This window comes from Elaeis guineensis, chromosome 5 (genome assembly GCF_000442705.2).
Source record: "Elaeis guineensis isolate ETL-2024a chromosome 5, EG11, whole genome shotgun sequence".
Taxonomy (NCBI): Eukaryota; Viridiplantae; Streptophyta; class Magnoliopsida; order Arecales; family Arecaceae; genus Elaeis; species Elaeis guineensis.
This window is the reverse complement of record NC_025997.2, coordinates 127,328,821-127,340,960: the sequence shown is the minus strand read 5'-3', so window position 1 is coordinate 127,340,960 and position 12,140 is coordinate 127,328,821. Positions and strand designations below refer to the sequence as shown.

Here is a 12,140-nt window from a genome sequence, read left to right as displayed (position 1 = left end):
TTATTCATTTAATCTTCTGTTCCGTCCCTTGATCCCATTTTTCCTAAAATATGAATGTAGAGAGTCTGATTTGAACACAAAAAATAAAAAATAAAAGAGGATAAATAAAAGAGAAAAAAATAAATTTTATTTTTAGTTTATTTATTATCTTGACTTCCCCATTCTACTTCAGTTGGAGCAAATATCTGAGATTCTTAGTTGCATAGTCCATGATTGCTAATCTATTCTTTTTTAAGAAAAAAATGATAATGGTAGTGAGCTCGATAATAATAAAATTGAGAATATTGAGCCCACGCACTTCTTCACCATCACTGTTATGGCCATGGTGATAGTCTTCAGATCTCTGAACTTGATCTGCTTTAAGACTATATATGGATCTAGCAACCTCTTTGTTTTGAACACCGACCTTATCTCTGACTTTCTAAACTCGTTCAGTGACTCACACTGCTTCAAAAATGTCATTTGCATTGCCATGAGGCCAGAAAAAATAAAATTAAATCACACTTAAAAATTTAAGGACCTAATTCGAGATTTAAAATTATAAAGATCATGTAAAATCACTTGTGAAACTTAGAAGACTAAAATTTGTGAAACACGGGTGATGATGTAGTATAGGAGTACGGATGTGACATATAGATCATGATGTGGTATAAAGATGATGATATGGCAATCAATGATTAGAAATTTGTGGGTAAAAAATTTTATAGCACATATCCCATCATCATCCTGAGCCATATCATCGAAATAAAATTTTTATCTGTTACATCATTCATCATCCATATGCCACATCATCTATAAATATGAATTTCTGACCACTATATCTCTTCAATTTAATGCCATATCGCCTCAGTTATTGCCATATCATTTCCATTTAAATAGTTTTCCCATGCAAGAATAAGTTTCCATTACAAAACCATCAGTTATTGCGGGTTAGAATTTTCGATGAAAAAAAGTGGCTAAAATTTAGAGGAAGGATCATATTAAAATGGTTTAAAAAATAGAGCATTTGAATTTTTTGAACTTAAGTAATTAAAAGATTGCAGTAGACTTTAGAGATCAAAAATATATTTTGCCTTTTTTTTAATGGTAAAATTAAGAAGTTGCATAAAACTTCGCGAGTAAAACTGCTTATACCCATGTCCGTCCATTGTAGTTTCATATTTCTTCTGTACCCTGACAAAGACGGGGCCAAAAAGCCGAACCCAAACTAGCATAGCACTTGGAAGGTGAATTGGGATCCTTTCGGGTTCGCACTTTGAACCGTAATGTATGGTGGTCTAATTCAGTTGAGATGAGTTTAGGGTGGCATCAGCAATAATGCGCAATATAGAAGCGACAGTGATGCAAATGCGAGCCCCCTTGCATGTTTCTCACCAATGAGCCGAACTTTTTCCAATTCAGCCATGAGTTGCAATTACTGAATCCATGAAGGAGGAAGTGCCAGGTTTGGTTCTTTCCAGCGTGCTTCTTTTTTTTTTTGGGAAACGTCCATGGTGTGATGCTTGGTTAATATGTTGCTGTTGACTACGGTGGTTTTGGAATGTAATTGATGTTTGGAAGAAATTATATCCTACGTGAGCAGTGTACATAGCCAATCACGGTCATTTATTTTTTAATCAGTGTACTGAGATAAGTGCTCAATGAATAGAGTCTACAGAAACAAACGGTTGTGATTGGCGCCATGTATAGCAGTCAGGTGCATGCTGTGTGGAATATAAGAGCACAGATGCTTTATGGTGTGTACATTGCATCACTGGGTGCCATGCACCCATGGATGCTGTCCATTCTATGATGAAAGAATGCGCATGTGTGTTGGCTGTGCGATGCATACCATATATATATTGATGGCCGTCTATCGTAGTACCATGAATGCACCGCATTCTGTAATGCCCTGCATGCACTACAGGGGATCCATGCTCAGGATATAATTTCTCATTCTTTGGGGCCCAGGCAGCCAAACCAAAAAGACTTGCATTTTGAACCCAAAGCAGACGTGGGCACCGGGCTGGTACTCCATTACACGACCCTGTCCGGGAACCCATTTGCTATAGTAATGAGTTGTGCTAGGCACAAGATATTAAAGAGGTTGGGTTGGATCGAGAATTTTGCCATCCGCAGCCCAAGCTCGGCATGATCTATAAAGATCTGGGTTGGCACGACCTGTGGACTAGGCACGGCCTAGCCCGCATATCATCCCGCCCCCCTTAAATAGTCCCCCATACATAGTCCTCTTCTCTTCCATTCTTACCGCACATCAATTCACCATTTTCTACTATACCCACTCCAATTCTTTTTATTGTTATTTCTTCTATTCAATTGCTAAAGTTCTCAACAATCCGCTATTTTTTTTTTTTTTATTTTTAGTTACATTTTTTATATTAATCATGATATTTTCTATTGATGGTAATATTTCTAAATTCATATCATATTCAAAAGATGAAGTCAATTCTAATAAAATTAAAATTTGGCAAGAGGATGCATCAATATAAAATTTTAAGCGAGTAAGGTCGTGCAACTATGAAGAAGATTTTCTTCAGGATGAGATTTTAGAAAATCATGTCCTAAAAAAGCATACTCCTACAAAAATAGAAATTTCAGTCAAAGAAGACTGGCCTCCCAATTGTGGTCCTCGTGTGAAACAAGATTCTCATCATATTTCTAAATTATTTAATTTTTTAATAATTTTAAGAAATAGAGTTCTTTTCATACTTTTAATTTTGAAGAACTTCATCATTCATTGATTTTTTTCATTTTTTTTATTTTTATTTAATTTTTTTAAATTTTAACGTGCATTAATATTATAAATATTAAAGGATTAAAAATATAATTTTCTCATTTTATATTTTCTATCTCTCCTATACTTTTATTACTTAATATTTTTTTATTTTTATATTTTAAAAATTGAAAAAATCCATTAGATCCATCAGGTATGCGGGTCTAACGAGCCAACGGATCGGGTCTGGCATGACCCACCACCCCTAGGTCTAGGACGGAGTTTTGTTTAAACGAATCGTGTCAGGCATGGTCCGTTTACTATATGGCACGGTTCGTTAAACTTTCAGCTCAATAGGCTTGGGCCGTACTTAATAGAGCCGTGCTGTGTTTGGCACGGCCCATTGCCCATGTCTAACCTAAAGCAGTACGAAAAATTATATAAGATCCACTAGCATAAAGCCTGCACAATGCACGGGATATCTTCTTTATTTAAAAAAATATATCATCTTTAAATATTATTTTTCATCAATTATATAATTATCTAAAAATTATCTTTATGTATATATAAAATATTTATTTTATTAATTTTTTTTATTAAGTTCAATAAAAATTAATAGATTTAGATTTTGTTAATTTAAAAAGATTGATTAGTATCATTAAACTTGAATAAAAAAATAATTAATAGAAAGAATGATACTAATACTTCAATATTTTCACTCTTCTATCATCCAGGAATTGGCACATAATCTAGAATATATATTTTTAGATAAATATAGAAATATATGTTTATAATAAAATTTAAGTGGCCCAATTTGTATATGTTTATTGTGATTTTTGTATAGCTATATTGAAATTTGTGTTTGAGATGATTGCCAACTCACTTTCATGCAGCAGAAGGCTTTCATGCAGCAGAAGTTAGACAAAACTGCAAATCCAGTTGATAGGATTCAAATTGATTAGACCAAGCTTCGACTCAAATTTTCAAGTTCGACCAGACTGACACCTGATCCAATCACTTATATCGACCCACAATGCTCGAATCAATAATTAGCTAATCCATTCATATATCCAGTAAACTGTATGGATCAGGATTATGCCTACACCAGCATATTTTATAAAATACCATCACTAAAAAGGATGGTTCTATAATCCAAGCACATTAATTAAAAAAAAAAACAATAATTATTAGGATTAGAAAGCCTAACACAAAATTTAATAGTCACCATCAATGGCATTTGCTTGATTTATCCAGAACCTCATTAAGAGCCACCTTATATTTATTTCTCGTATGCGCATGGCACATTTTGTTTACCTTCAAATTTTAGCAAACCTAATATATATTGTAGAGTTTTAAATGCCTAATAATTCTATGAAAACTTGAATTTCTTCTTCCATAAATGTCTTACAATCTTATTATTAATACAACATGATAAATAAGCAAAGTTGACACATGTCCTTACTGGGTGACTCAAAATTTTTTGCATATTTTAAAAGTCTTAATGAGACTTGACATCTATTCTTTTTTAGAGTTTTAAATCTCCAAAAAAATTATTTAATTTTGGAGTTTTTTCCTCTTGTAATCCTAGAATGAATAAGGGAACAGATTCTTTTATATTTATCCCCCATTAAAAATTAATCTTTATATTTATTGAATGCATATACCACGTATAAACGTTCCAAAGATATATCATATATAAATATAACATAAATATATAATACTATTTAATATTTACTATTATGGAGGTAATCTCCTGTCTGAACTAACCTTCCTCTCCTCCGGATATAACCAAGCACTCACTGACAACTCGATGAGACAATCCCAAGCATCGGAGAGAGTTAAGAAATCAAGGCGGACCAACTTTTTATCATCAACCAAGCCTATGGTTAGAATCTTATCGACCTTGTGGTCAGAACTCACCGCAGATGGAAAATGAAGTTCTGCAGTTGATAAGAAGAGATAGTATCCTAGAATCTCAGACGCAGCCATTGGCATGGAGCCTTGGCTCCATGCCAACTTTAGACTGTCAGCTTGTTTAGCCATAAGGCTAGAAATGGGCCGGCCCGATGGGCTTCGAGCTGGCTTGACTGCAGGTTGGGTTTCAGGCTAGATCTGAATAAAATCAAGCTAGATTTGGGCTCAGATATAAAGTCCATTTCATTTTTGGACGGGCTCGGACCTATCATTGGTCCGGCTTGAGCTCGAGCTTGACTGCAAGCGCTAGCCCATTTCAATTTTTTCTTTATTTTTTTTCTTCATTTCCTCAAAGTGGGGTAAAGCCTCGCCGGCTGCCTCCAAGACTGCTTCAAGATCTTGTCCTTTTTCGGCTCCTTCCTCCCTCTTTGAGCTCCCCCAGGTGCCACCAGCCTCACCATCTTCCTCGTTGGAGGCTAGGGGCAGGTAGTCGGAGGGAATGTTATCAGTGCCCTCTTCATCACTAGCCCGATGGTCGTCATCGCCGCCTCATTCACCAACATCATGTACGAGTGACTCCTGCTTATGGAGGAATGGCCAGATCATCGAGTCTAAGCACTACGATTTTCACCGAGCTCTTATCCACCCTTTTCAGCAACAACCCGACCGCCTTCCTTCTCATGCTCATCGTTGTCTCCATCGCTATCTACATTACCGCCATATTTTTTTCTTCGTGAGTCCCCTATAGGTGCAACAACGGTGGAGGATGTGATCGAGACCAAGCACTTCCAGACGATAAATACGATGGCGGCGGTCATCATGGTCTACCTCCTCACCGATGACCTTATTGGCGACAATGGTGCTTCCATGTCCTGTGTCTTCATAGCCATTCTGTATCTTCACGATCATCCTCCTCATTGCTCCGATGATGGTCTTGATTTACGTGGCGGTGCCATGTCGGATGAGACAAAGGAGGGAAGGAGAGGGCCGGCGACTTGAAAGAGAGAGAGTTGTGGAGGTTTTGAGAGAGAAAGAGAAAGGAGAAAAAAATAGAGAGAGGGAGGGGGTTCGGGTCGGATTTTGGATTTGGGCTTGGGCTTGGGCTAGTCCGATTGAGTTTGGATTAGGCTCGAACTTTAAATTTTAAAATATTTTCGAGCCTAATCTTAACCCGAAGCCTTAAAACATATTTTGCACTGAGCTCGGATAAGGATGTGGTCTGATCCAGTCTGATCTATTTCCAATTCTATTTATCTACATAGATAAAATTCATGACTGTCTGAAAACTTTGATTCGTAGGTTAGTGTGAAGATCTCTATCTTAATAATCTGTCAGAGGCTATATATATATATATATATATATATATATATATATATATATATATATATAGCAGATGGAAGCACTGTCGATATAGAACTCTTTATTTCAGCGTGTGTGTGTGTAAGATATATTAGCTTGGGTGTGATAGCGCTTTGGAACGCACTGTTCTCCCGCGGCGCAGCGCCGTGGAAATTGACAATGTTACGCCATTCCATCCTTTCTCGCATGGCGGAATAGAATAACCGGAATGATGCAGCGGACCACGTGCATCTCGACGGGGAGCTTAACAGCGACGGCCGGGTGGCGGCCACTTATTCCCCTCTTCACACCATTTCTCATTCTTCTAGCATCTCCATTTTTGTTTGCGAGAGTGGAGCATGCGGAATACACCCGGTTCCAATTGGTGGGGACCAATAGGATACCTCGGCAGGAGTGGCGCAGGGTTTGCCAGGTCATCAAGTCTGGTCGCTGTGTCCTGGCCGACAGCTCTCGTTCCGGAACCGGACGATAACCTCCTCGCAAAAGCATTAAAGCAATGAAACCTACCGCGGAAACCTCACACCAAACACGTTTAATTAATTATGTGACCGCGTCAGTAAGCCATGACATCATATCAGTTACGCAAATTATATTTTCTCTACGGTACGTCATATGACGCATCGATGCATCGCATGCGGTCGTATGAATGCGAAATGTGTTGTGCATATCATGCACGACCGCATGCAGTCAACCATTATGCGATGAACAGTATATATAATACGTTTTATCATACATTACATCACAAGTATCATAAAAAATTTATGCCCATTTTCCTCTCTCTCTTTAATACTCCAATAGTTCTCTCCATCTCAAACCATATAAAAGACAAAAAATTTTGGGCAAACTTAACGTATTGGTTATATAGAATAGACAGAAATAATATAAACAGATATCATATCAATATTTTAAACAAAAAAATGCCATCTCAACACATCCTTATAATCATATTAACATATCAAAATTGAGATGGATACAGAATTTTTTTCACTTCAAAATGATAATATGATATTTTTTTATGAACTTTATCTAAATAAAAATATATGGTAGATTAAATCTAGTCAAAACATAATTTCTAGCATCGAACAGTGGAACTACTGCATCGCGAAAAAAATTTCTTCCATGATTCTCCGGTTGACGATCTTTTAGAGTCGAGGACTGATTTATTATATAAAATTCATCCATCCCCCGTTGTTTATTCTTGCTAACATGAATTAGACAAAAAACTGTTTGGAAGGAAAGCAATGTATGCGACAACAAGTCTGTTCAGAGAGACTGGTAGAAAAAAAACGCAGGCAAACAGCAAAACATGGAACCTTACCAAAACAAAAAACCAGCAAAAAAAACATGAAAACAACTCGCCTCTGGCAGATGTCCAGGTTCCGTGCACGGACGTGGCAGCAAGTTATGACCCGAACTCAAGCTTATAAATACCCCATCTCCACGCTTAACACCAACCCATCATCATCTTTTCCTCAGACCCTAATCTTTGTACCCCACTCCACACCAACATGGATTCCCAGGAGTGGCCCGAGCCGGTCGTCCCAGTCCAGTCCTTATCGGAGAGCGGCTTGACGGAGATCCCCGCGAACTACGTCAAACCCCCCTCCGAGCGGCCTCATGCTGTCTCGTTCCTCGACGGCCCCGAGCAGGGCCTGAAGATACCCGTCATCGACCTCGGCGGCCTCGTCGGCGACTCGGGGGAACGACGGGCTACCATGCAGGCGATGTGGGATGCATGCAAGGAATGGGGCTTCTTCCAGGTGGTGAACCACGGCGTGAGCCTCGATCTGGTTGAAAAGATGAGGAAGCTGTGGAAGGAATTCTTCCACCTTCCCATGGAGGAGAAAAAGGCCTACGCCAATAGCCCCAAGTCATACGAGGGTTACGGCAGCCGCCTCGGGGTGGCGAAAGATGCCATCTTGGACTGGACCGACTACTTCTTCTTCCATCTCTCTCCAGACTCTGTGAAGAACCTCGACAAATGGCCTCTCCGCCCTGAAACCTTAAGGTACTACCATGATCATAAACTTCCAAGATTAATGATATAATCAACAACCACCATTCCGTGATATCATTTATGATTCGGTTTGGATTATTTGGATTTATCGATCATAATTAGGGGGACCGCTGAAGAGTATGGACGTGAGTTGGTGAAGCTTTGTGGGGTGCTGATGAAGGTGCTGTCGATAGGTCTGGGACTGGATGAGGGCTACCTCCAGAAGGTCTTCGGCGGAGACGACATTGGAGCTTGCATGCGGGTGTGTTTGTATCCCAAGTGCCCGCAGCCGGAGCTGACCCTCGGCCTCTCGCCACACTCCGATCCTGGAGGCCTGACCGTCCTTCTGGCGGACGAGCGTGTCCGGGGCCTCCAAGTTCGCAAGGGGGATGCATGGATTTCTGTTCAGCCTGCCCCCGGGGCGTTCATCGTCAACGTCGGTGATCAGATTCAGGTATTCTTCTCGGAATAATATATCTGGGATATTTTCCTTGTACATGAAAAACGATGACCGAAAGAAGAATTAAAGAACCATCGCAGGGTTGCAGGGAAGGGGAGGAGGAGGAGAAACCATGACCGAAAGAGCCATCTTAGGGTTGCGGGCTGATGAGATCGAGGTGTTTTTTATTTTTAACCCACGAACCCACGATGGCTTCCTCGATCGCCGTTTCTTCTTCTCTGCTTCCCCGGTCGATCCAGCTGGATCCGGCCGGCGGGGCTTCTCGCAATTAAACAGGCCCTTGATACATTATACGCTCCATTGTCTCTTTCTGCATCATTTATTTACAATAGGTTGTGATATTTCAATATCATTTTTTTTTTCTTTGATTGAACATGAGAGAATTGAACTTTTAATTAATTCAAGATTGTTGCATCTTCCTAAATTTAGGAATTAATTAATGGGACGTATTAAAAAATTTTCTTCCATAGAGACCATCTTAAAATAAATTTAGAAATAATATTTGACCTGTAAATATAATTTTTTAACTACATCATGCAGGTATTATAATTTTTTTTTCATGAAAGGTCACATTTGATTTATTACAGTTGTTTTGCTCTAAAAAGGGTCTTGTAAGTTCAGTTGCCATCGTGCCCTGCAACAAAAAAAAAAAAAAAAAAAAAAAGAAAAAAAAAGAAAGAAAAAACAGTACTCCACCCCGCATTGTTACCCTAATTTAGGGATGCAAATGGATTGAATTGATCTATGAGTTGATTCAATCTGAACATACTTAAACCCAATTCAATCTATTTTTAAAGATCCGTCTACTCGAGGTCAAAAATGGATCCGAAGTAAAAACTAGATCAGGCAAGGTTTTATAATTTTTGACCTGATTCAATCCGACCCAACCTTAAATTATGTAATATCCCTAATTGCTTTTCATCTAAACTAGTTGCATTTCATTCATCCTGACATCTCTATCGTCTCTTTATTGTTCGCTTCAATGGGATCTTATATATAACATTCTTAAATATAATCATTTATTTTTAAAACTGACTTATAGAAACTTATCCATATGTCCAAATTAAAAAGTTTACATGGCTAGGTGGAATGCACCACATGCATATTCATATATGCTTCTCTTCTTTCTTTTTTTTTTTTTTTTATTATGGATTTTTTATGTATTTACTCACTAATAATGGGTTTCCAGATAGTAACGACAATGATTAGAGTAGATATAGCAAACTGCTTATGTAATGTAAAAGCTATCATGGGCCAATCCAATCATGATCGTTGCATCAATCACGGACTGCCATGATTGGGACAACCAACTCATCTTCGATAATTTGTGAGCTAACTAATAGTTGAGTACTTTGGTGTATGCTAAATTATGTGGGTTAATCAGGTGATAAGCAACTCAGTTTATAATAGTGTGGAGCATCGTGTGATCGCAAATTCTGTAGAGGAGCGCTTATCCTTAGCTTTCTTCTACAACCCTAGAGCTGACTTGCCCATCGGACCTGCTCCAGAGCTTGTGACACCGCACCATCCGCCACTCTATCCAACAATTAAATTCGAAGAGTATAGGCTGTACGTGAGGAAGTTGGGTCTGCATGGCAAATCAGTGGTGGAATCTTTGAAGGCCATGTAGTCTAAACATCTTGTGTTGTTACCATCCCATGTATGGTCCATGTGTTTTATCCAAAAACAAGGGATGTGCAAATGAATTCTCAGATGACAGAAAAAGAAAGTAATCAATAAATCAATCATATATGTTTTCGACCTTCTAGCGTTGATATAAATCTAAATTTTCTTGGCTAATCTCTCTCTTGGTTCTTATTTTAAAATTTCTCTTTTGGATCTTAGTTTTCTTTGAGATAGCTTATTCAGTGCATTTAGTAAATACTCTCATTTTCTCTTGGTGTATTAATTTGTCTCATTTGCTTCCTTGCATGGAGATATAAGCGCAAGTACAGCACTAGCTTTTATTTTTGAGGTGTACAAAAACAAACTCCGGAAATATTTTGGTTAGGAGCTATGTGTAAAACTGCCTATGTTAAAACCCACAGATACCATAGTTCCCTAAAAAAAAATAACAATATTATACTATAAGAGATTGCCTACAATAATGCCAATGCTAAGAGAAGGCCAAGCATAATTAATAGATTACGTCAAAAAAAAATATTATATATATATATTATCTTGATTGTGTAAAAACACGTGGAGATCTAGAAGCTGTCAAGGAAGACAGCGAACTTAATTTAACAGTAAGGGAGTTTGTATGCAAGGCTTAATCTTGAACCAGTCCTGGCAACCCAATTACCCAGCCTGGTTCAAACTTAATATGACAAACAATTGTTTAAGGAGTTTGGATATGGGATTATTTACTTGAAACTTAGAAGTCATAACTTACGTTGTCTAATTATACCCGATCTGACTAGATCCTAATAGGATGGGTTTTATCTGGCCCACAATATGTCTGAGATAGGTTTGGGTAACAGTAAAACCTGCTTTAAACCTGACTCAGATCCATACAACTCTTCATATATTCCTCCTACATCTATCTTTTATCCTAGCCACTTAACTCATAAGAAGGATTGAACATGTCAAAAGTCACATGCTATAATGTATAGTTGTTCATTTTTTAGTTGATTACTTTTTTTAATTTAAAAAATATTTAATTTTTTTGAAAAATAATATTTCTGTTTGTTATGTTTCTAGTTTTATTGAAATTTTGATTTGTTATATTCCATATTTTTGACTCTTATTTTAATTTGTTTAATGTTATGCAAAGTATTAAAATTTATTTTTATATTTGTTTTTAATTTTTTCTACATATATATCCTTCTCAATATTAAAATTTGTGTGAATATCCTTCCAAAATTAATATTTGCATGTATACTCTTATAAAATACCATTAAGATATTAACGGTTTAAAATTTAAATGATTGAAATATCCTTAATGGGTAGATATGCATAAAAAATATTTGTAAGAGTATATATGCAAATAGCAGCTTTGAGACATTTATGTAATTTTATTTATTTAGGGGGGTTTACACATAAAAATTTTTCATTTTATTTTTATCTATTTCAGCTTGTTTTGGTACACAGATTGATCTAGAGCTCACTCCTCAGTATTTTCTATAAAACATTGCTTAGGAAAATGATTCGACAATTAAATAAGAAAAGAGTTATGGAAGTTCTTTCACTCATCATGAAATTATTTACTTTATTCTTTTTCATTTATAACAACCATTATATCTTATATTATCAAAAATCCACTTATAATATTCATTGTTATAGCGCATATACGAGGTATATTAGAATATAGAAAAAGATTATAATCTCTTAGATGTGCATGATATATGAATTGTAATGATCAAACTTTCTTACCATTGTTATGCTCATGAGTGGAAGAACAACATCAATCATTCTCGAGTAAAATCATTGAAGCACTTTATAACCCTTCAAACTCACTAACAACTTCGGTGGCCATGTGGTAGAAGGTCATGTCTTATATTGGGTATCTTAAGCTATTTTTCTCTAAAGCTTCAATTTTTTGAAAGAAAAAAAAGACTCAGTGCATGGGACTGATCTGGTTGCAGTGATTTTAAATCAACCAACTACCTATACATGAGAAGTTTTCCAACTTTAAAAGATAAACATGGCAAATCTCTTTCATTAAAATATAAATACTGCAAATCTCTCACAATATTTTT

General features: G+C 37.0%; 1 protein-coding gene across 1 annotated transcript; it reads left to right on the top strand.

Moving 5' to 3' along the window:
• The first annotated feature begins 7,451 nt into the window (after nt 1-7,451).
• On the top strand, nt 7,452-10,229 carry LOC105045834 (jasmonate-induced oxygenase 2). Its single transcript, XM_010924256.4, has 3 exons — nt 7,452-7,994; nt 8,106-8,436; nt 9,827-10,229. Exons 1-3 carry the CDS (start codon nt 7,495-7,497, stop codon nt 10,070-10,072), a joined length of 1,077 nt encoding a protein of 358 aa, XP_010922558.1. The 5' UTR covers nt 7,452-7,494; the 3' UTR covers nt 10,073-10,229.
• The last annotated feature ends 1,911 nt before the right edge of the window (nt 10,230-12,140 follow it).